The 25,177-nt window shown below is 43.7% G+C and overlaps 1 protein-coding gene across 1 annotated transcript in view; it reads left to right on the forward strand.

Annotated features, from left to right (window-relative positions):
* SUDS3 (SDS3 homolog, SIN3A corepressor complex component) overlaps positions 1-24,604 on the forward strand; it is a 42,552-nt gene extending 17,948 nt beyond the window's left edge. The window contains exons 7-12 of the mRNA XM_032602883.1: positions 1,336-1,431; positions 2,371-2,432; positions 2,594-2,615; positions 3,796-3,901; positions 17,804-17,888; positions 21,139-24,604. Coding sequence (XP_032458774.1) covers positions 1,336-1,431; positions 2,371-2,432; positions 2,594-2,615; positions 3,796-3,901; positions 17,804-17,888; positions 21,139-21,237 — 470 coding nt within the window. The 3' untranslated portion in view covers positions 21,238-24,604. The remainder of the gene's footprint in view (positions 1-1,335; positions 1,432-2,370; positions 2,433-2,593; positions 2,616-3,795; positions 3,902-17,803; positions 17,889-21,138) is intronic.
* The last annotated feature ends 573 nt before the right edge of the window (positions 24,605-25,177 follow it).

Consider the following 25,177-nt stretch of genomic DNA (forward strand, 5'->3'; position numbering starts at 1 on the left):
GCGTGACTCTGGGGAAGCCATCACAGCAGGGGCAGTGTTGAGCTGCTCTCCGAGGATGTTGTGTAGGAGTTTCTGTGCAGAAAAGAGGAGGGTAGGCGGAGGGCAGCACACACAGGCTTGAAGGCATAGAAAGTAAGGTGCCCTTGGGTAACAGAATAGCTGAAAGCTTGCTCCCGGGCTCTGTGTGAAGGAAGGAGAAGGGAGGGAGACCGGAAGGGAGACACGGCCTTTATTCTGTAGCCAATGGCGAGCCATTGAAACATTTCATAGAAAGAGTGATGTGCTAAATGATCCGGTTCATGTCTTCCGAAGATCCCTTTGAGGGAGACAGGGTGTGATGAGGGGATGGAGTTGAGAGGCGGTTCACAGGCAGAAGTGTCATTATCTGGTGGGTCTGATGTGTGGGTGAAGAAAGACAAGTCACAGATGACAGTTGGCTCCGGCCGGGAAGGGTGGGTCGTTGGGGAGATGACCTTGGGGCTTGAGACATGGGGAAGAAGTGGGTTCATGTGGAACCTGGAGGAGAGTGTGTGACGTCGTGGGGTGTGGGATGCCATGCAGCGGGGTGGGTGGGGCTGGAACTGGTGATGGGAAATTCACCGGGATCCAGGCTGAGAACTGACTGGACCCCGCAGAGCACCAGTGTCTAAGGAGCAGGCCAGCAAGAAGAACTCCAAGGAGGCAGAGAAGGAGAGATCTGTGTGGCCGCTGCAGGTGGCAGGCGGGGGGAAAAGTGTGTGGTGAGGGGTGAGTCGAGAAGGAAGAAAGGAGGCCTTTTTCAGGAGCCATCAGGGTATCAGTCTGGATAGTCAAGCAGTCACAAAAGGTTATAAAGTAAAATGAAAAGAGCCCAGGTTTGTAAATCTCATGTAAAAATGTTGGGCCTGAGGCCAGAGGCCTCTCAAAGGGCCTTTCATGCTGGTGGGCTCTGGTTTACCCACTCTCTGTGGGAACAGCGGGAATTAGAGATGACCCAAAGGTTCCTTCCGATCCCAAGAGCCTACTGCTCTGTGGCCTCTTGATTTGAGGGAGGGAGAGGAAAATTTCTAGGTTTCCAGGGAGCCGGAGAGATGCCAGCCGTGGCTGCAGTGGGAGGCTGCAGGGTGGGGCTGTGTCTCAGAGAGGGGTGTGCTGTTAGGTCAGCAGGTCTGAGTCTTCTGAGCACAGACCCCTCGAAAGTCTGATACGGTGTCTGACTCGGGCCATGTGTGGACCAGACGTCCCCGATAAAACACTTCTGATTGGGTGGCTCTGGGGCCGATATTCTTACACTGCGAATTCTTGCTGACTTCAGGTTGGAGTTGGATAGATTCACCCATTCCATTCTTGCCACAGATTCTATGGAAGTGAAACCCATCATGACCAGAAAGTTGCGGAGGCGACCAAATGATCCTGTCCCCATCCCAGACAAGAGACGAAAACCTGCTCCTGATATCCGTTGCATCAAGCCTTAATCACTTTTCTTCCTTTAGACTGTTGAATCCTTTGCTTTTCCATTCGATAGAATACACATGGCCGTGGTCCTTCAGAAATTGTCATGTTTGGCTGGAAAGCACATGTATTTATCCAGGAGGTAGGGGATGGCCATTTTATGATTGGAGTCCTCAATTGTTACTGCTTTGAGTGGGAGGAATTTATAGACAGCAGTTATTTGGAAAGGGACTCTGCTGGTTTTGACATTCACTGGGAGATTCATGTGCCTTAGATTTTCCCATCTGTGAAATGAGGACCATAATACTTGCCTCTCGTACTTCAGTCAGCTATGTCCCCCAAACAGTGGATTGCAAACTGTTGTTTAATTAAAGCAAAAGATCTCAGTCGGACATCAAGAAGCCCCTTTAATCATAACAGTGGGAATGGGAAGGGGACACATGGGGGAGTGTTGTTTCCATCGTCTCGAGGAGATAATAAATAGCCATTTGTACAAAATGGTTTTGTTATTTGTCTGCCACGAGGAAGGGGCATAACTTCACGTTCCCTTCATCTTATCAACTGAGAATTGAAGCTGTTAGGCAAGATTAATCCTGTACCTGTGTGGAAGTCTCAGATCTTTGGAACAAAAGCACTTCACAGATTGAGGATGAAGTTCTTTACTGTGGCCTGGGCTCTCACTGTTGTTGTAGTTACCTATGGAGTCTCATTTCACCTTCTTACCATAGAAGTTTGTAAGATGGCGAGGGATGTGAATTCTTTTAGATACCTGGCTCCATGACATTTAGTAGGAAGATCAAAAAGTTCCAAGAGGCAACCTGTAGAAACATGGCGGAACAGACTCTCACTTTGTAGATTCTCAAACCCTGGCACCATTTTGTTTCTTTCTATTTGCTTGGCAGCCATCCTTTTCAGACACGTTCCTTTAACTCTGAACACCCCAGCTAAACTATTTGTTAACAGATGAACAGATCATGGAGGATCTGAGAACGTTAAATAAGGTACAGTTCGATTTTTTTGATTCATTTGAAAGCGTAGGCTTGATGTGGGTTTTCTGCTTTATTTTGTTCTCATTGCTACTTGTTAAATCACTTTTATACCTTTGACACCTTACGTTGTATCTGAAATGATTTTCTCTAAGATTTTTTTGTTCTTCTTACAGCTGAAGTCACCCAAGAGACCAGGTAAGTGCACGATGTTGCTGGCATTCGTGCAATCTTTTTATCATATTGTTGGAATAGCATGCGAATACCTGACAGGGAGTTGTTGCAGTTTTCCAAAGTAAAATGTTCATCATTTGCCTAAGAGCAGTCATCATGAAAACTGGAGTGGACCTCGTGTGTACCCTCTCCTGATTTATTTATTTTTTAATCCTGCTATGTTAAAGTTACTTTGTCTTTTCCTTAGGATTTATTTTAAGAGAGACATTTCCTTCTTTGTAGGCATCAGGCATACGATTTAAGTGCACATGCATTTCTGAAAATGAAACCAGAAGGGTTTTGCAGTGTAAGTTGCTTTGTGGAGTTCAGTACGAGGCACGCTTACCCAGTGGCTTTTCGTAGCTGCTTCTGGTAACGGCCTCTTGGGCTGCTCCCAGTCCCAGCTTACAGAGGAGACCCGCCCAGTGTTCGGGGTGCTTCTGTTTAGAGCAGCACTTAAAGGTTGTTGCTAGGCTGCAAAATAGAATTCTGAACTGACAAGGCTTTTTTTTTTTTTTTTTTTTTTTGGTTTTAAGCGCTGCGATTACTTACACATCCCTCTACCAGCCAAGTCTTGTGAAAGAAAACAAGATTCTTCTCGCTCTAGATAATTACCTTCTGAGCTGCCATGGTCCACAGAGATGTCCTGAGTTTCTGAAGGCCTGGTGGGGAGGGGGTTTTGTGAGTGTGTGAATTTAGATGATTTGAACCCACTGCAGTTATCAGCAGTGTGTTAGCTTGACTCCATACATGCCCAGTAACCTGCCCTGCTTTGTAATAAATATTTCTAGAAATGATTCCATTTTTATAAATTTAAAGAGATTTTTCTAGTTCTTGCCATTGGAGCTTCTGATGGTCAGTGTTGCTACAGTCCTACTCTGAGTCACCTTGGGCAAACCCCTTAGCCTGTCCGAGCCTGAGGTTTCAGTTTCCCTTCTGTGTGGTGAGGTTTCTCTTTGCCTTACCTTCCTCACAGAGTTGCTTGAAGGATTCAGTTAGATGTGATGTACAAGAATTTTGTTGAATTCCCATTTATTACAGCTGTAAGGACTTGATCATGATTGTTTCCCCCGTTTTAATAGCATTTCAGTGAAAGCATGTTAGCTGGTGGACTCTCATGCTCATGCCACACTTAGTCATTGAAATATCTCTTTGGTTCCTCCAGCATCCCCATCCTCTCCCGAACACTTGCCCGCCACACCTGCAGAGTCTCCAGCCCAGAGGTTTGAAGCTCGGATAGAAGATGGCAAACTGTACTATGATAAAAGATGGTATGTATGTTCTTGGTAAACACAGATTACTCGTTAGAATCTCAAAAGAACCATTTGGAAATAGGGCTGGGGCTGTCTATAGTTGTTATTTCAGAGCGTGGCTGCTGCTTAACTAAAGGTAGAGGAGCGTTTAGAAGTTGTCAGGAGTCTTGGATCCATACGGCTTTTTAGCTCTCTGAAGGCAGTGCTTCCCCAAAACGTGCTCTTCTAGTAGTGGCCCCCCTTCTCTCTCCATGCTGCTCTCACCACACTAGAACTTGTGGTGCCCCTGTAGACTGGCATCAGGGCTTATGTCCCGCTCTGCCCCCTCTTAACTGCACCCCTGTGTGCTAAAATTAATAGGAGTTCTGTGGAAGAAAGGATTTTGTGGTCAGATGAGTTTGGGGGAATGGCCGTGTTAGCTAAGACCAACGGGTTTCATCATTGTAGCACTCTGGGTCCTCTGATATGCTAATGTACACTGTGAATTTCTGAGATGTTATTAGGTGTTGTTTATTTGACTGAGGTACCCTTTTGCATGCAACATCCTGCAGCACGAGTGTTCCAGGAAAAATAATCGGGGGAGGTGTATCCTAAACCGTTACTAGTTTAGATTGAAGACGGTTTGAAACCTTCAGACCACCAGCGTTTTCATTGGGAAGAAAATGGCAAAACAATGTGAAAAACAAATACTCATGCATTTACTCTTTCAACAAATATTTACTGTTTGCTCTGTGACTAGGCATTCTCCTAGGTGTTAAGTCACCGGGACCCTGCCACCTTTTCTTTAAATTGGAATTTCTTCCTTTTATTCATTGCCCACATGCAGGCATAGTCTCACTCAGGTTAAGTCATGGCAGACACATAATTGCGTACTGCCTTGCCACTTGTTTATATGTTTTTCTGGGTTATTGTATGATCTCTGTAATTGTCATTTATAATGGTTATATGATTTTTTTGAGTTTCAATATATTTATTTAACCCAAAATTCCAAAATTAGAGTTGTGGTTATTTTGAATGTTTTGAGCTTTCTTAAAAAACCCCAACACTGTGTTAGTTGATAACCTTATAATATTGTATTTCTGAAGTTGGGAAAAATGCTTAGAGACCTCGTGATGCCTAAAATAAATCAGTTCCACCTCTGAGGCTGCAGTGAGTTAATAACACATTGGAAGATGAAGGCTGGCTCTGTCTCTTTTTTTTTTCTTTAACATTTTTATTGGAGTATAATTGCTTTACAATGTTGTGTCAGTTTCTGCTGTATGACAAAGTGAATCAGCTATATGCATACATATATCCCGATATCCCCTCCCTGTTGTGTCTCCCTCCCACCCTCCTTATCCCACTCCTCTAGGTGGTTGCAAAGCACTGAGCTATGCATCTGCTTCCCACTAGCTATTTATTTTACATTTGGTAGTGTATATATGTCAGTGCTACTTTCTCACTTCATCCCAGCTTACCCTTCCCCCTCCCCATGTCCTCAAGTCCATTCTCTATGTCTGTGCCTTTATTCCTGTCCTGCTCCTAGGTTCATCCGAACCTTTTTTTTTTTTTTTTTTAGATTCCATATATATGTGTTAGCACACGGTATTTGCTTTTCTCTTTCTGACTTACTTCATTCTGTATGACAGACTCTAGGTCCATCCACCTCACTACCAATAACTCAATTTCGTTTCTTTTTATGGCTGAGTGATATTCCATTGTATATATGTGCCAAATCTTCTTTATTGTTTGATCTTTCAGTGGACACTTAGGTTGCTTCCATGTCCTGGCTACTGTAAATAGAGCTGCAATGAGCATTGTGGTACATGACTTTTTTTGAATTATGGTTTTCTCAAGGTATATGCCCAGTAGTGGGATTGCTGGGTCGTATGGTAGTTCTGTTTTTAGTTTTTTAAGGAGCCTCCATACTGTTCTCCATAATGGCTGTCAATTTACATTCCCACCAACAGTGCAAGAGGGTTCCCTTTTCTCCACACCCTCTCCAACATTTATTGTTTGTAGATTTTTTGATGATGGCCATTCTGACTAGTGTGAGGTGATACCTCATTGTAGTTTGGATTTGCATTTCTCTAATGGTTAGTGATGTTGAGCATTTTTTCATGTGTTTGTTGGCAATCTGTATATCTTCTTTGGAGAAATGTCTGTTTAGGTCTTCTGCCCATTTTTGGATTGGGTTGTTTGTTTTTTTGGTATTGAGCTTCAAGAGCTGCTTGTGTATTTTGGAGATTAATCCTTTGTCAGTTGCTTTGTTTGTAAATATTTTCTCCCATTCTGAGGGTTGTCTTTTCATCTTGTTTATGGTTTCCTTTGCTGTGCAAAAGCTTTTGAGTTTTATTAGGTCCCATTTATTTGTCTTTATTTCCATTTCTCTAGGAGGTGGATTAAAAATGATTTTGCTGTGATTTATGTCATAGAGTGTTCTGCCTATGTTTTCCTCTACGAGTTTGATAGTGTCTGGCCTTACATTTAGGTCTTGAATCCATTTTGAGTTTATTTTTGTGTATGGTGTTAGGGAGTGTTCTAATTTCATTCTTTTACATGTAGCTGTCCAGTTTTCCTGGCACCACTTATTGAAGAGACTGTCTTTCCTCCATTGTATACTCTTGCCCCCTTTATCAAAGATGAGGTGATCATATGTGCATGGGTTTATCTCTGGGCTTTCTATCCTGTTCCATTGATCTATATTTCTGTTTTTGTGCCAGTACCATACTGTCTTGATGACTGTAGCTTTGTAGTATAGTCTGAAGTCAGGGAGTCTGATTCCTCCAGCTCTGTTTTTCGTTCTCAAGATTGCTTTGGCTATTCAGGGTCTTTTGTGTTTCCATACAAATGGTGAAATGTTTTGTTCTAGTTCTGTGAAAAATGCCATTGGTAGTTTGATAGGGATTGCACTGAAACTGTAGATTGCTTTGGGTAGTAGAGTCATTTTCACAATGTTGATTTTTCCAATCCAAGAACATGGTATATCTCTCCAGCTGTTTGTATCATCTTTAATTTCTTTCATCAGTGTCTTATAGTTTCCTGCATACACGTCTTTTGTCTCCTTAGGTGGGTTTATTCCTAGGTATTTTATTCTTTTTGTTGCAGTAGTAAATGGGAGTGTTTCCTTAATTTCTCTTTCAGATTTTTCATCATTAGTGTTTAGGAATGCAAGAAATTTCTGTGTATCTTTAGGATTCTCTATGTGTAGTATCATGTCATCTGCAAACAGTGACAGTTTTACTTCTACTTTTCCAATTTGGATTCCTTTTATTTCTTTGTCGTCTCTGCTGTGGCTAAAACTTCCAAAACTATGTTGAATGGTAGTGGTGAAAGTGGACAACCTTGTCTTGTTCCTGATCTTAGAGGAAATGGTTTCAGTTTTTCACCATTGAGAATGATGTTGGCTGTGGGTTTGTCATATATGGGCTTTATTATGTTGAGATAGGTTCCCTCTTTGCCTACTTTCTGGAGAGTTTTTATCATAAATGGGTGTTGAATTTTGTCAACAGATTTTTCTGCATCTATTGAGATGATTATGTGGTTTTTGTCCTTCAGTTTGTTAATATGGTGTATCACATTGATTGATTTGCGTATATTTAAGAATCCTTGCATTCCTGGGATAAACCCCACTTGATCATGGTGTATGATCCTTTTAATGTGCTGTTGGATTCTGTTTGCTAGTACTTCGTTGAGGGTTTTTTTTTTTTTTTTTTTGCGTTACATGGACCTCTCACTGTCGTGGCCTCTCCCGTTGCGGAGCACAGGCTCCAGACGCGCAGGCTCAGTGGCCATGGCTCATGTGCCTAGCCGCTCCGCAGCATGTGGGATCTTCCTGGACCGGGGCATGAACCCCTGTGCCTTGCATCGGCAGGTGGACTCTCAACCACTGCGCCACCAGGGAAGCCCTTGTTGAGGATTTTTGCATCAATGTTCATCAGTGATATTGGCCTGTAGGTTTCTTTCTTTGTGACATCTTTGTCTCGTTTTGGTTTCAGGGTGATGATGGTCTCGTAGAATGAGTTTGGGAGTGTTCCTCTCTCTGCTGTATTTTGGAAGAGTTTGAGAAGGATAGGTGTTAGCACTTCTCTAAATGTTTAATAGAATTCTCCTGTGAAGCCATCTGGTCCTGAGCTTTTGTTTGTTGGAAGATTTTTAATCATAGTTTCAGTTTCAGTGCTTGTGATTGGTCTGTTCATATTTTCTGTTTCTTCCTGGTTCAGTCTCAGAAGCTTATGCTTTTCTAAGAATTTGTCCTATTTTTTTCTAGCAGGTTGTCCATTTTATTGGCATAGAGTTGCTTGTAGTAATCTCTCATGATCCTTTGTATTTCTGCAGTGTCACTTGTTCCTTCTCCTTTTTCATTTCTAATTCTGTTGATTTGAGTCTTCTTGTTTTTCTTGATGAGTCTGGCTAATGGTTTATCAATTTTGTTGGTCTTCTCAAAGAACCAGCTTTTAGTTTTATTGATCTTTGCTATTGTCCTTCATTTCTTTTTCACTTATTTATGATCTGATCTTTATGATTTCTTTCCTTCTGCTAACTTTGGGTTTTTTGTTCTTCTTTCTGTAATTGCTTTAAGTGTAAGGTTAAGTTGTTTATTTGAGATTTTGCATGTTTCTTGACGTAGGATTGTATTGCTATAAACTCACCTCTTAGAACTGCTTTTGCTGCATCCCATAGGTTTTGGGTTGTGTTCTTTTCATTGTCATTTGTTTCTAGGTAATTTTTGATTTCCTCTTTGATTTCTTCAGTGATTTCTTGGTTATTTAGTAGCATATGGTTTAGCCTCCATGTGTTTGTATTTTTTACAGCTTTTTCCTATAATTGATATCTAGTCTCATAGCATAGTGGTCAGAAAAGATACTTGACACGATTTCAATTTTCTTAAATTTACCAAGGCTTGATTTGTGACCCAAGATATGGCCTATCCTGGAGAATGTTCCATGAGTGCTGGAGAAGAAAGTGTATTCTGTTTATTTGGATGGAATGTCCTATAAATATCAATTCAATTCATCTTGTTTAATGTATCATTTAAAGGTTGTAGTTCCTTATTTATTTTCATTTTGGATGATCTGTCTGTTCGTGAAAGTGAGGTGTTAAAGTCCCCTACTATGATTGTATTACTGTCGATTTCCCCTTTTATGGCTGTTAGCATTTGCCTTACGTATTGAGGTGCTCCTATTTTGGGTGCATAAATATTTACAATTGTTATATCTTCTTGGATTAATCCCTTGATCATTATGGAGTGTCCTTCTTTGTCTCTTGTAATAGTCTTTATTTTAAAGTCTATTTTATCTGATATGAGAATTGCTACTCCAGCTTTCTTTTGATTTCCTTTTGCATGGAATTTCTTTTTCCATCCCCTCACTTTCAGTCGGTATGTGCCCCTAGGTCTGAAGTGGGTCTCTTGTAGATAGCATATTTAGGGGTCTTGTTTCTGTATCCATTCAGCAAGCCTGTGTCTTTTGGTTGGAGCATTTAATCCATTTACATTTAAGGTAATTATTGATATGTATGTTCCTATTCCCATTTTCTTAGTTGTTTTGGGTTTGTTATTGCAGATCTTTTCCTTCTCGTGTGTTTCCTGCCTAGAGAGTTCCTTTAGCATTTGTTGTAAAGCTGGTTTGGTGGTGCTGAATTCTCTTAGCTTTTCTTGTCTATAAAGGTTTTAATTTCTCCATCAAATTTGAATGAGATCCTTGCTGGGTAGCGTAATCTTGGTTGTAGGTTTTTCTCCTTCATCACTTTAAATATGTCCTGCCACTCCCTTCTGGCTTGCAGAGTTTCTGCTGAAAGATCATCTGTTAACCTTATGGGGATTCCTTTGTATGTTATTTGTTGCTTTTCCCTTGCTGCTTTTTTTTTGGGGGGGGGGGGCGGTTTGCGGGCCTCTCACTGTTGTGGCCTCTCCCGTGTTGTGGAGCACAGGCTCCGGACGTGCAGGCTCAGTGGCCACGGCTCATGGGCCCAGCCACTCTGCGGCATGTGGGATTTTTCCGGATCAGGTCACAAACCCGTGTCCCCTGCATCGGCAGGCAGACTCTCAACCACTGCGCCACCAGGGTAGCCCTCCCTTGCTGCTTTTAATATTTTTTTATTTGTATTTAACTTTTGTTAGTTTCATTAATATGTGTCTTGGCATGTTTCTCTTTGGTTTTATCCTGTATGGTACTCTCTGTGCTTCCTGGACTTGACTGACTGTATCCCTTACCATGTTAGGGAAGTTTTCAACTATAATCTCTTCAATTATTTTCTCAGTCCATTGCTTTTTCTCTTCTTCTGGGACTCCTATAATTCGATTGTTGGTGCGTTTAATGTTGTCCAGAGGTCTCTGAGACCGTCCTCAATTCCTTTCATTCTTTTTTCTTTATTCTGCTCCCTGGCAGTTATTTCCACCATTTTATCTTCCAGGTCACTTATCCGTTCTTCTGCCTCAGTTATTCTGCTATTGAGTCCTTCTAGAGTATTTTTAATTTCAGTAAATGCATTGTTCATCACTGTTTGTTTGCTGTTTAGTTCTTCTAGATCCTTGTTAAATGTTTCTTGTATTTTCTCCATTCTGTTTCCGAGATTTTGGATCATCTTTACTATCATTACTCTGAATTCTTTTTCAGGCAGGCTGCCTATTTTGTCTTCATTTATTTAGTATTGTAGGTTTTTACCTTGCTCCTTCATCTGTAACATATTTTTCTGACTTTTTTTTTTTTTCCTCTTTTTGATGGTGGTTCTGTATTCCTATCTTACTGGTTGTTTGGCCTGAGACGTCCAGCACTAGAGTTTACAGGCAGTTGGATAGAGCTGGCTCTTGGCGCTGAGATGAGCACCTCTGGGAGGCCTCACTCCAGTTAATATTCCCAGGGGTCTGAGGTTGTCTTTTAGTCTAGCAGTTTGGACTCGGAGCCCCCACCACAGGAGCCTGGGCCTGACCTCCAACCTGGGAACCAAGATCTCACAAACTTTGTGGCGTTGTTTAAAAAAGAAAGAAAGAAAAAAAAGGAGCAGTACAATATCAAAGAATAAGAAACAGGGCTTCCATGGTGGCTCAGTGGTTGAGAGTCTGCCTGCTGATGCAGGGGACAGGGGTTCATGCCCCGGTCTGGGAAGATCCCACATGCCGCGGAGCGACTAGGCCCTTGAGCCATGGCCGCTGAGCTTGCGCGTCTGGAGCCTGTGCTCCGCAACGGGAGAGGCCACAACAGTGAGAGGCCCGCGTACTGCAAAAAATAAAAATAAAAAAGAATTAGAAACAAAATAAAATTAGATAAAAAAATATTGTAGGAAAAATAAAACTTTAATTGAAGCAACTGCAACAAGGTAAAATAAAACCACAGCAGGGAAAAGAAACAAAAAGGGTGGGGGGGGGGGGACAAGCCAAAAGGAGAGAACAATAACAAAGTATAAAAAATAAAATAAAATTCGAAAAATAAAAACTTTATTAAGAAAAATAAAAATATAAAAGAATCAGCAACAGTGAATCAACAAGGTAAAAGAGAACCCCAATCTAAAAGAGGAAAACAGAAAAAAAAAAGTCTTGCCTAGGGGGGTGGAGTTTGGGCAGGGGTGGAACTTGGGCAGGAGTGGGCTTTAGGGTGGGGCAGGACCTAGGCTGGTGGGCGGGTGACTGTGGGTGTAGGGCGGGGCCTAGGTGGGGCAATGGTCAAGCGAGGGGGGACTCTGCTTAGGACCTGCGCGAGGGGAGAGGCTGCACATGGAAAGGAGGGCCTCTGGAGAGTGGAGTTCTGAGTTTGGAGGTAGTGCCCTGCGGGAGGCTGTGTGGGTGGGGTTTAGGCCCAGGGCATTGGAGGGGGTCCCCCAGTGTAGGGGTGGGGCCCTGGGTGGGGAGGGGCTTGGGCTCTGTGAGGCAAGAGGGAGGCCCCGAGGGCAGGGGATTATTAGGACCCTGCCTGCTGGGCTCCCTTGTGCCTAAGCAGACAGGGAAAGCGCTGGCCTCCCCCACCGTCTTCCCCAGGGTCTCCCTGGTCACTGGACCCCTAACCGTGGATGGGTCCCGCTGGGTGTAGGAACTCCTCCCCTCCCCCAGCCGCTCCTCAGGGGTGCTGGTCCCAGAGGTCTGGCCTTTACTTTTGCTCCCCCTTCCCTCCCTCCCACTCCTTCGGGACCCGCGTGGCTGGAGGCCGCCTCAGTGGGCAGAGGATCAGGCCCGGGATCTCAGCAGGTTCCTGGGGGCCCAAGTGGGCAGGGGGAACCTGGCCACACTCCCTTTTTGTGTGTGTGTGTGTGTGTGTGTGTGTGTGTTATGCGGGCCTCTCACTGTTGTCACCTCTCCCATTTCGGAGCACAGGCTCCCGACGTGCAGGCTCAGCGGCCATGGCTCACAGGCCCAGCCGCTCCGCGGCATGTGGGATCTTCCCCGTATCCCCTGCATCGGCAGGTAGACTCTCAATCACTGCGCCACCAGGGAAGCCCCCACACTCCCTTTTGATCCTCTGCCCTCCCAGTGTTCCCCCAATTTCCCCCTTGGGGCGAGGGATCCCTTCCCCTGCCCCAGCCACCCTTCAGGGGCACCAGTCCTGTCCTGCCTCCACTTCTCCTCCCCCATGCCCCATGTCCTCCCCCCATGCCCCACGTCCTACCCGGCCCCTGGGGGTTCTTCCTGTCTGCTTAGGTGTCTGTGGTTCCCCACCGGCGCCTGGTAGGTGCCCTAGTTGTGAGGAGACGCGAATTCTGCATCCTCCTAGTCCGCCATCTTGACTCCGCCCCCTGTAACCCTGATCTTAGTGACTTCTGCCCCCGTCATTTGACGACTGTTTTTCTAAGAGGCCAGTTATGTTGTGTCCTAACATAGCTTATCAGAACACAGCACCACTAGGTGGCAGGCCCTGACAGCTCAACACCTTGAGGGGCAAAATAAAATGAAAAATGTTTCTAATAATGAAAACCAAATAACCTTTAAAGATCAAGCCCACACATAAGAACCATCTTCAAAAATGATAAGATTTATCACTAGCATTTTTACGGATCTGTGAGTCTTAAAGCCATGTGATATTTCAAATGATGTTCGTTTTGTCATTGCATTGCTTCTGATCTTCCTCCTTCAAAGGCTTAATCCTTAGACTTTGTGAGACATGTCTTGAGGATGAAAATGCAGTAAAATAAAATTCTTGTTTTTCTAAAGAAAGGACCCACGGTGACTGGTGTTTCATAATGTAGACAGTGGTCAGGTGGGGTGTGGTAGATCACCTAAGCATTTTGAAGGAATGTCATAATCACTGTCTTTCTCCCAGTGGCGGCAGAAATCTGTCAAGTGTCTCGGAGCATTTTACTATTTTAGTGACTTTCAAGTTGCTTACTCTCTTGTTAAATATTGAGACTGTTGTTTTCTGTGTTCTGTGTGTTTCCCATCTTTGGCCTTGGAGGTCAGGTTCATGACTAATCTGCTGAAAGGCAGGTCCCCCCCGCATCTGGAAGGTGTTTGCCAGGAGTCCTCTACAGGACCGGCCTCTCGGGGCTCACCAGGCTCCTGATGTTTGGCTTTTGTGTCCTTGTCAGTTTGGAGGCTTTCATTCTTCCTTCTTTTCCAGCATTTGTGGCCTGTGGCTGAGAGGTCGGCTGAATCACTTTCTGCTCTTTCCAGTGATGTGGAGTATTTTGGTGAAACAGTATTTCTGGCAAAACATGTTTCATTCAGTTTTAATTTCAGCAAAATGAGCATGGTTCGGGCTTCTCATCTTGGCCTGAACGCTTATCAAGCTACATTTCATTTGGAAAGATAAGCATCTTCCCTTTTCCTGGGTCTTATACTGCTTTTAAGACATTGTATATCCTGTAAGTTTTCCTCACATTTTGATTTGAACTAATGACCCTTCTTAGAAAGTACTGCGAAAGTAGCTGAGATTTTAAAGTAACTCACTGATGGTGCCAGTGGACTGCTTTTTCTTTCCTCACTTTAAATCCAGTACTGCTGAAGTGAATTCAGTGAAGTCACCCACTTGCATGGGTGGATTTAACCCTCCGGCCTTTGCCTGACACGAGAGATTATTAACTCAAAACAGTGACTCTTTACAGCTAGAATCAGGATTCCTTTAAGTCCTGTAGTTGTAACATGGTATTCATGGATTTTTTTTGGGAAATGACACAATAATATCAGTATTCCCAGTAGGATACAAAATTAAATTAATTCTACCCCTTCCCTGCCCCACTTTTTGACCCACCTTCTAAAGAAATTGCTTATTTCCATAATAGTAGCGGTGGTTCTATTTTGTCAGGTTTAACAGTAGAGACAGAGCTTTAAGAACTTAACTGTAGGGCTTCCCTGGTGGCGCAGTGGTTGAGAGTCCGCCTGCCGATGCAGGGGACACGGGTTTGTGCCCCGGTCCGGGAAGATCCCACATGCCGCGGAGCGGCTGGGCCCGTGAGCCGTGGCCTCTGAGCCTGCGCGTCCGGAGCCTGTGCTCCGGAACGGGAGAGGCCACGGCAGTGAGAGGCCCGCATACTGGGAAAAAAAAAAAAAAAAAAGAACTTAACTGTAGGGATTCCCAGGTCAGGATTTCCATTAGTAATAAAGTCAATTTGACATTTGGGGCTTGTTCTCTGAGGCTATTTAAAGTATTTTTTTCAGCAGAGATGAGCTGTAGCTTGTAAAACAGGTTAATTGGCAAAAAAAAAAAAAGTGATAATGTACACTTTTACTAATTTAACTTTATTTTTGTATTTTTAACATTTTTTTGTGTCTAAACATATTCTGAATCTCCCCCTCCTTTTAATTAGTATTTAGAAATCGGCACATAAATTTGTATGTTACGGTTGTCATATACTTTTTGGTTTCATCTTGAAACCACCGCCCCAGCATGAGCACTTTAATTTCTGAGGACTTACTTTTTTTTTCCCAGGGAATTTGGGTAATTTACTAGATTTGATATCCAGGGATAATGGTTCCCCAAGACCATTGTGTGGTGCCTGACAACCGCTGGAGGTCCCAGGGCCTCTGCTTCACGAGGACCTGGGAATCAGCTGGTTTGGGAAACACGCTGGCGAGCTCTCCTGTGGAGCCCAGGAAGCACATGGAGCACTGCTGGGCATTCAGGCCACCACCATCCAGCGGTCCCAGAGCAGGCGGATTTGGGAGGTGGCCAGCTATGCAGGTCCCAGACCGCTTCCCAGGGGTAGTAGGTTACATTGCGTGGTTTACTCCTGAGATTTACTTTAAAGCCAGTCGGATGGGTTGGGGTTTGGGTGCTGAGCGCATCTGAGGGAAAATGCAGCATGTCTCAGGAGAGTTGCCCGGCTTGTCTCCCAGAGTTGTCTTTAACAGACACTAAGACATTAATTTGTGACATTAAGTTTTCTTCCTGCCCTTTGGCTACTTCGGTGTTTTTCAGTACCGTGACTTATAAGAAAGCACTGTTTACTTTTTGATTACAAGTAATACCTGTTTATTCTGGAAAGAAGGCTATGCAATAAAAAGAATATCATTATTTTATATTTTTATAAAACTTTATATTTTTATGAAATTTTAAGATACACTTAATAGAGATTTTAATATAAATTTACCAATTTTTATGTATGTGTGTATATGATGTATAGTGATGTATACATCACATACGTGATGTAACACGTATTATGTTGTATTACGCACACGGACATGATGGACGTAGTTTTTTTCTTGACTGAGCAGTATATTGACCACATTTCCACACTAGTAATATACTCCTACACCACACCCATGACCTTTCTTTATTTAGAAAGTAGTATCAGGATGACTTGAGGCTAGTTGCATGTTGTTTTGTGTTTTTATCTCTCTAATAACTCACAACCCCCATAGAATAACTGTGAATGTTCTCCCCTTCTGTTTTTTTTTTTTTTTAAATGTTGAGCCTTCTTTTAATGTATTTATTTTAATTTTTGGCTGTGTTAGGTCTTCGTTTCTGTGCAAGGGCGCTCTCTAGTTGTGGTAAGCGGGGGCCACTCTTCATCGTGGTGCGTGGGCCTCTTACTGTCGTGGCCTCTCGTTGCGGAGCACAGGCTCCAGACACGCAGGCTCAGTAGTTGCGGCTCACGGGCCTAGTTGCTCCGCGGCATGTGGGATCTTCCCAGACCAGGGCTCAAACCCATGTCCCCTGCATTGGCAGGCAGATTCTCAACCACTGCGCCACCAGGGAAGCCCTCCCCTTCTGTTTTTGTTCTAACAATTACTCAAGATGTTACCATTTACATAGGATGGTTGGCTTAGTTGTGGGAGGGAAACTCAAGTTTGAGTTTTCTGTGAACTAATTGAACCTTTCCTCATGCACTTTGTTAATTCAGACCTTGTAATATTACATATTTAGCATAATGGATGTCCTCTGACCCAGTTTACCAACTAATCCCTGGCCAAAAGCAGCTTTCAAGCTGGGTCTAAACCAGTCTCGCTGTTCTAATTGAATTTATGATTTGATTTCTTTTAACGGTGTTCTCAGGAAGTAAATTGACTTGGAAACTTGAGTTTTCTGCTCCTAAGTAGCAGGTTAAAGAATGCTTAGAACCTTGACAGGAAAAAGCCCATTGTGAGAGTGAAGTACATACATCCTTTACTGTGATATCTTAGCAGTGGATTATTTCACTGTACCAGCAAAACAGAGTCTGTCTTCTTCCCCCACAGAAATAATGGTTAGATGCAGTGCTTTGCTGGGAGATGTGTTTTGGTGGAAGTTATATGAGTTAGTGGGTCTGTTAAGCCAACTCTTTGCAGCCAGAATGAACCAAAGGTTATCTTGACTGAACTGGGCTGGCCTAGGCCAGGGCTGCCAGCAGCAGCTCAGCTGATGTTTCCAACTCCTGTCACCCAGTAGTTGCTCCTTCCTCCTGTGGCACCTGTTACTGACTCATTTGGGCTTTGGCCCTGGCTTCCTCATTTTTCATCCTCTGCCTTGTCCCTGAACTTGTAGAAGAAGGTGAGGGTGGTCCTACACTACAGAATAGATGCAGGGACTGAAAGGGGGGAGTCTGTCTTATCTACTCCATTCAGAGCTGCTCTCCCGACTGACCAGGCCAAATTAGATACCCTTTGGTGCAAGTCTAAGAGTCAGAACTTCACCTAGTTAGTACTTGCCAGGTGTGATTATTTCATATTTGTCACTGCCACTGTATTTGAAGCTCCTGACGGCAGGGACCTTGTGGCCTTCTTCACTGTCCACTCCACCCTCCAGGGTGGTCAGTGGTACACAACAAGTGGTGAATGAGTATTTGCTGAATAAGTGATCAAAGTAAGGACTGAATTTGGCTTGCCTTCTTGTTGATAACTTACTTGGACAAATAGAAAATATATAACGGGACAGTCTGTTCAAGCCCACCTGTTCATTTTGTCCACCCAACCCTCCTCAGTGTTTTGGGGTGGAGGCAGAAAGTGGGGACAGAGGTTTTACGTAAAAAAGTATAATTTACTTTTTGAACTGGGTCATATAGTTCAAATAAAAAACTAAAATACAGAGTTTTCCAGCCTTTTCCTTGGCCCCCTTTTCTACTCTGCAGTGGAACCAAGAATGTAATTTCTAGACTTAGAAGGAGATTAGGGTGGAAGCCTGTAAATTAAACCTGAAATCCAAGCTGTTCCTCAACTATAAATTAAGATTCCTTTAATTATATTTTTTGTTGTGTTTTTTTTTTCTTCCCTCCTTTGTGGCCTTTTCTTTATTTCTATTCTAAATTTGGGCCCTTAACAATACTGTACACTTAAAATTTGTTAAGAGGGTAAACCTTATGGTAAATATTCTTACCACAAAAGGAAAAAAAAGCCACAAAATAGTAGTTATAATAGAGGGTGGGAGAACACTTTGGGAGGAGGTGGATTATGTTTATGGCCTTGATAGTGATGGTTTCACAGGTATGTACTTATCCTGAAACTCATTGAGTTGTATACATTAAATACGTACTACTTCTCACATGTCAGTCATACCTCAATAAAGTGGTTAAAAAAATAAATGTGTGTCTTTTTTCCCGCAGGTACCACAAGAGCCAGGCCATCTATCTGGAGTCAAAGGACAACCAGAAATTGAGTTGTGTGATCAGCTCTGTCGGAGCCAATGAGGTAAGACTGAACCTCTGTCACCCTTTAGGAAAGCAAAATGGGACAAACCTGCAATGTGAGTGCCACCAAGAAAGTACGGTGGAATCACAGTGTTGTATGTGGGTTAGATTCTAAAGTCAGCACTTTCAGGCTGAAATTGCACATAGGCAAAATCACCCTTAAAAATCCCTTACTTTGCATGACTGCAGTTTATGCGGGTTTATGTAAGCCTTTGTGGTTTTGTGAACTCCCTGCAGAGTAATTGAGTTGGGCACCACTGAGATAGACTGCAGGAAAGAACACAAGGCAAGTTGGTGTTATGTCTTCGCATTCAAATCCTGCTGCTTTTTGAGGCAGCCCTCTACTGAGGATGGGACTTGCCGTTGGAGCATACTCTGTCTTTGCTGTTATTTCTCTCGAGCTTTCATGTGCACTCAGATTTGTTTCATGCTCTGAGGATCTAACAAGGCACCTGACACAGGGTCTGGCACACAGTAAGTGTTCAGTAAATGGGTGCTGGCCTGATTTGACCCACATACTACTCTTCACCTGCTGTCTCTCTAATCCGACGTGTCCTGTTGTGCTTCTGGGCAATGAGCTACCAGGCTCATACCCTTAGGGACTGGTCTCCTCCAGTCTCTCTTATAGGATGGGGTCTGGTTGAAAGTCAGCTCTGAGGGTCATGCTGAAGGATGATGTGACTAGCCTGTGAGTTCTCCGGCTGACCCTTCTTTAGGAGGGTGTCAGCAGTGTGTAACTGGTATTGTTAGTAGTCAAAAAACAGTTCAAAATGTTAATAGCCTATTTGGCTTGATCTTTTATCAGTCCACAAATGTCTGCAAAGAAATTGATTTTTATGTGTCTTCCCTCTGTAACTTATTTGTGCCAGAGCATAGTAAGTCTAATGAAGCTGGATTATGAAATAACTTAAGCCTGTTCTATTCTCCCAGCTTCCTGAATTGAAAATGCCCTCAAATGTGACAACTAGTTAGCAAAATGATTGTTAACTTAGAAGTTAGGGAGAGCCTTCCAGATAAATGAATGTCATTTTCCTCTGGGCTCGCAATTTGTGTGTCACCCTAAGCCAGGTCGGAACAGGGCATCTCAGAGAGCCGCTGCCCTGGCAGGAGGCTTTTCAGTTTCACAGCGGAGCACGTGTGCCTGGCCATGTGGGCTGCTGCACAGAGGGTGTGTGGCTTCCTTGTCCCTGAACCTAATTTCAGAACCCATGCGTTATTCTCTGTGACACCTCAGGACTTTTCAGGAAAACAAATGCAAGTTAGATTTTTTTCTCTCTCTCTGTTGAAGATTGTCACCCTTTGACATAATAGTTAGCGAAGTCTGACAAGGAAACGGTGACACTGAGACATGTCTCCTGGAGGGGAGAAGCCTCAGTGCGTCGGAGGCTTGCAACGGGGAAAACATTTCTCCCTTCTTGGAAGTATTCCAGCTCATTTTTTCAGGTGAAATCCTAAGTAACACTGAAGCTACTTGGCTTCTGCATAACTTGACTCTGAGCATATTTGGTGCGTGGGTCTGAGCATGTTGGTGACTAGCTATTCAGCCCTCCTTGGGGTCAGTTTTCAGTTTAAAATGGTTCTGCAAGGTCCTTTAGAGGCTCAGCTTCAGGTGAGGTCTTTATTTTTAAACAAGTGTATTTGACTTTAAAGTCTCTTTGTTGTTAAATAATAATCACAGTAAGGAAATAGAAACTGAGAATAGCTTTCTCTTTTTCTGAATAAGCTTTTTTTTTTTTTTTAATAAATTTATTTATTTTTGGCTGCGTTGGGTCTTCGTTGTTGCGCGTGGGCTTTCTCTAGTTGTGGTGAGCGGGGCTGCTCTTCATTGTGGTGCACAGGCTTCGCATTGCAGTGGCTTCTCGTTGCGGAGCATGGGCTCTAGGCGCGCAGGCTTCAGTAGTTGTGGCGTAAGGGCTTCGTTGCTCCGAGGCATGTGGGATCTTCCCGGACCGGGGCACGAACCCGTTTCTCCTGCATCGGCAGGTGGACTCTCAACCACTGCGCCACCAGGAAAGCCCTGAATAAGCTTTTTATAAACCTGATAACTGAATGGGCAAAGGTGGAGCTGTATCTGTAAACTTGTACTTGCATATATAGGTGAGATGCAGATCTTTAAAAAATTTATGCTTTTGTCTCCATCTGATCACGTGTTAATAACACGGATGAGAGAAGGGGTGAGAAAGTGGGGAACCAGGTAAGAACAGCAAGGGGCTTTGATGTCAGGCGCCAGGATTCCCATTGGACAAGTGGACTCAGCCTTGCTCTTCTGTAAAATGGAGGTGATAACAGTACTTACTCCATAGGATTGCTCTGAGGATGAAGGAGCTTGGTCAGTTTGGTCAGCACAGTGTCTGGCTTCCAGTAATCTCCCCCGCAAGTGGGTCAGGTGACCGAGGTGGCAGCTCTCCTTGCCCTCCCTGGCTGCAGGGATGCCACATACTGGGTGCACTTGGCAGTTCTGGCAGGCCCCATGCTGGAAGAGCTCATTTTCAGTTCTAGGGAAGAATACATCTGCCCTGTGCAGTGCCAGACATCTGATCCCATCTGTGGGAGAATGATGCGGTCAGGAGGGAAGGACTGTCTTAAGCTAATTTGGCCTTCTCAGCATCCTCATTGGGCCTTCGCTCTCCTATGGGCATTTCTTTTGTTGTTAATTTTTCTATCTTTTGCTGTTATGACCATTAGCCTTAATTGCCAGGAAACCAGAGAATTGAAAGGCTATACTATGGAAGTCCCTAGGAGCAAGGAAAGTATTTTCTAATTTGATTGTAAGTTTATGAATATATGTGTCTTGAATGTTGATAATGCTGTAGTCAAACCATATCAGAAAGAGTCCTTAAGGGGACTTCCCTGGTGGTCCAGTGGTTAAGACTCCACACTCCCAGTGCAGGGGACATGGATTTGATACCTGGTCGGGGAACTAAGAGAAGAGCCCACCTGTACACGGTGCAGTCTAAAAAAAAAAAGTCTTTAAGATGAAGGCAAAAATGGAACTCAAGAACACCGTGCTTTCCATTTTCTTACTCAAAGGTGTAAGAGAGATGGCTGGGAGAAATGAATTCAGGGGTGATGCCTGCTCTCTGCAGTGGAGATGTGCCTTTAGGAGGCCAGAGGTCAAGGCCTGTGAATGCCTCACGGGTTGACAGGAAGAGGTTGCCAGCTATCTGGCTACACCTAATTCATGCAAACATTCTGATTTGCCCCCCAGGATTAGCCTCTCTCATCCTGTTCCTTTTCCATCTCCCCTGCAGATCTGGGTGAGGAAGACAAGCGACAGCACCAAGATGAGGATTTACTTGGGTCAGCTTCAGCGCGGGCTCTTCGTGATCCGCCGGAGGTCAGCGGCCTGACTTTCTCCAGTGTTGTTCTTCCCTTGTCCCCTTTTCTGGAATGGTTTTTGGTTTTGTTTTGCTCTTAATAGAAAGTTTTTAACTTGGGACTTGCTACTTGCTTGGCCTTGGAAAATGGAGAACACTGTGGTGGATTCTGCAAGGCGCCCTTGTGGCCAGGTACTTCCCGCCTTTGTGTCATTCTTTCCCTGCCTCGACTTCTTCCAGTCATCCGTCACCATGAGACTATTTTACTTTCAGGAGAATTGGGAGTTTGCTTTACTGATTTCTTTGTTTTTTGCTTGTACTTTGTCTTTTTTTTTTTTTTTTAAAGCCTCCTTTGAGTTTGAAGGGACGTCTCTCTTAATTATCTGTAGGTCTTGCTGTCATGAGGAGCGGGAAGGGGTACCCTCCTCAGTGCATTTTCATGTTTTGAATCTGATTAGTGGATCATGTAGCTACCTTCCTTGTCAAGCCCAATTCACCGTTTCCCCAGAAGCTTGGGGCAGAGGTCCTAGCAGAAGGAGATTAATTCTCCTGGCTCTAAGCCTTCTCGGAGAAATGAATGCCTTGTGTAACATCTGATGTATGCCATCCATTCCACCGGCTGAAAGACAGAAAAATTCGCCCGGGAGACGACATGCACTGCAGTAAATGGGGTTGAGGGAAGGGGGAGTTTCATATCATAAAGTGCTGAAGGTTCCATATTTTAAATGTTGTTTAAAGCAAGTGGTTCATTCAAACGCATTTGTTCTAGCTCAGGCTGGAACAAGAAGCGGTCATTTTCAGAAGCTTTCGTTTGTAATTCCCTCCTCTCTCCTGCTCCCATGTAGATGAGGTGGCACCTGCCGCCAGCTGGTGATCCGGGTTGTCTGTAGTCGGTGGGGAGGTGAGATGGTTGGTGGAGTCATCAGTGATCTGTAGACTCTCACTGGTAACTCACATCGCACTCTTCTCGCTGCTGATGCCAGTGTTGTGCCTGGCCATTCCGAACCCATGGAACCTTGTCGGCACTTCCGGGCTCCCAGGAGATCTGGCCCAGGTTGCAGACGAGGAAGGCTGTTGGCTGCCACTAAACCTGCACTCCCCCTAATGAATCCTGGTGAAACAGCCTGCCCTGCTCCCTTTCCCTCATTCCCATAATGGGAGAAATAACTCACTGGGTGATGATTTTCTTGTTTTGTTTCTAGTATTCTAGTTGCCACCTTAAGATGTTTAAAGTATTTGGGGTTAGAGCAAGTATTAGCATCTCTGTGGGCAATCAGTAGACCTTATACATCCTTGGAAATCTTTGTAAGTAATTTCCTTGGTCTCGAGTGATTGTCTCCGTGTTGTCTCTTGATGTACACCCACAGCTAGTTGTAGAGCTGTGATGACAAGTAAATCACCTTCTCCAGAGTCCTGGCTTCAACAGAGGCTAAACTCTACTGACTCAGAGTAAAGACTTGTACAGATACATTTTAGTTTTCATTTATAATCCAATTTTCCTCTCATTTTTTTCTGGTGTTGGAGTCTCATTTAGAGAACAGGACAAATGATGCTGTTTATCAAAATTGCCTGGGCGTTCTGAGTTTCTTCTCTGCCTCCCAGCCCCCCATGATTATAATATTTGCAATAGTGAACTGGATCGACAGTAAACAAGGGCTTCACCTTTTGTTTCTTCTTGGTGGCCTTTGCTGTAAGGGAGGCTCTCTCTTGATCGAATTGTCACTGTGGTGTGTGTTACCTCCCATAATATCAGGGAGCTCTTTGTTATCCCCTTGTGCCCTGTGATGGAAATTTATTTAGATATATTTAGTGTGTGTTGCCATCGACGGTGGTTTATTTTAATTTTTAATTTTTTTTTTTTTTTAATGATTATCTTGTCTTCCTAACACTGCACCAAAGTTTGTTTTTTGGGGAAAGGATTGTATCGATAACTGCTTTTCTGCATGGATGCAGCAGCAAGTTGCCTTGTTTTCTTGCCTTGTCTGGTGGGTCCTTTGTGCTTTCATGAAGTAACTGGTGATTTGAAGACCGGGCACTTTACCCTTTTCAGTAAATTTGAGGGTGTTTGAGGCCACACTTCGGCATGGTCGCAGCCCCACCGCTGCCTTCTCAGTATCCTCACAACCTTTAACAATCATGATCTAGTGAAAATGACGGAAACCGTAAAGTACACTTGAGACACAGCACCGTCAATTATATTCCTGATCCCGGAAGACTTGCTTTTTATTGAATCACTCCAGGGATGAAAAATCAGCAGTTCTTCCCCTCAGACAGGGCCCTGTGGTGACCTGGGGTGGAAGAGCCCCCTTGTTGGGAGATGGAGGTGCTTTTGTGATGGGCAAAATCGAACGAGAGAAGGAAAAAACAGACTTTGAGCTTCCTAGAATAAGAGGGGCCTGGCTTTTAGCCCGGGTGGCTGTTCTTCTTCCAAAACGTCTTTGTCTCTTCTTGGACTCCAGGGTACTGGATAAATTACCAAATTCAAACTGTTTCCTGCAAGTGGTGACTTGGATAAAGTTTGGTCCAGACAGTTCCAATCAAGAACCTATACATGTGTTAATCTGATCAAGAACCTGTATGTGTGTTACTCTGTTCAAGAAGCTGTATGTGTGTGATTCTGATCAAGAACCTTTACATGTGTTTCGTTCAAGGCATCAGCCTCAGGTATTACACACAGTGTTTGCTTTGGGTGTGGCCTAATGTTTATTTTACCTCCACTTGGGGGTTGTTGTGTGCTTCCCTCAACTCCCTCTCTAAGCCAGTGTCCTCTTGAACAGTTTCCAGATTTCTGTAGCCATACCAAAGTCACAATGTTTTCATTCATTCGGATACCAGTATTTATGGAAGTCTAACTACCTAACTTACCTTAAGTTTTGAAAAAAACCCTTCAGACTGGTGCCAGTGTAAGATCCCAGAGGCTGGTCTGCAAATCAGGCTACTTGTATTGGTGTGTGAGACCCTGCGTTTAGGACTGGGTGACTTTTCTAAGAGAAATATGGGGGTGGGGGTGGGATTGGTTCCATTTTTTTTTTTTTAACCTAACTTGGGGCTGGGTGGGGGGAATCCTATTTTTTACAGTATTTTTGTTTTTCTATTAACATTTCCTTTTATCGTTGGATTTTTTACTAAAATTCCTCCTGATATAAAAATTGTTTCTAATCTGGGAATTTGAAATCTTGCTATTTAATGTTGCACCATTTTTTTCCAAAGAGTTTAAACCACTGTAATACCAGAACATGGCAAAAAATAATAATGATAACTTAGAGCCATTGCAAGCAGTTGGTGGGCTTTTTTTACAATAACATCATTAACTGGTACATTAAATGTTCTGAGAGGTGAATGTAACAAGTAGAGGGTTTATTTTTTTTTTAATGACAATAAACTTTGAAAGAGAAAACCAGCACGTAGTCTGTATATTTTTACTGAAATTATATCCATTGACTTGACAAATGATTGAAATTTATTTTAGGTTTTCCCTCCAGCAATTGGGAAGGAAGGAAGTTGGGGAAGAGGGAGGGACCTACTAGACATTTGCTCGTTATGAAGGGTGAGATATGGAGTGATGTCCAAGACTGACTCTCAGGTTTGTAAAGATCGGTCTAGGGGTGTCGACCCTTAAATGTAGCCAGCTGTCTCCTGGTTGGAGAGGATAAAAGAATCTGATTAAAAATGGAGTAAATAGGGACTTCCCTGGTGGCACAGTGGTTAAGAATCTGCCTGCCAATGCAGGAGACACGGGTTGGAGCCCTGGTCCAGGAAGATCCCACATGCCGCGGAGCAGCTAAGCCCACGAGCCACAACTACTGAAGCCCGTGCACCTTGAGCCCGTGCTCCACAACAAGAGCAGCCACCGCAGTGAGAAGCCCGCGCATAGCAATGAAGACCCAACGCAGCCAAAAAATTAAAAAAATAAAGTGAATAAACTTGACCTTAGATAGGAGAAACCTTAGGGTAAACTGGTCTGATGAGGAGG

Source organism: Phocoena sinus, chromosome 14 (genome assembly GCF_008692025.1).
Source record: "Phocoena sinus isolate mPhoSin1 chromosome 14, mPhoSin1.pri, whole genome shotgun sequence".
In the NCBI taxonomy this organism is placed as follows: domain Eukaryota; kingdom Metazoa; phylum Chordata; class Mammalia; order Artiodactyla; family Phocoenidae; genus Phocoena; species Phocoena sinus.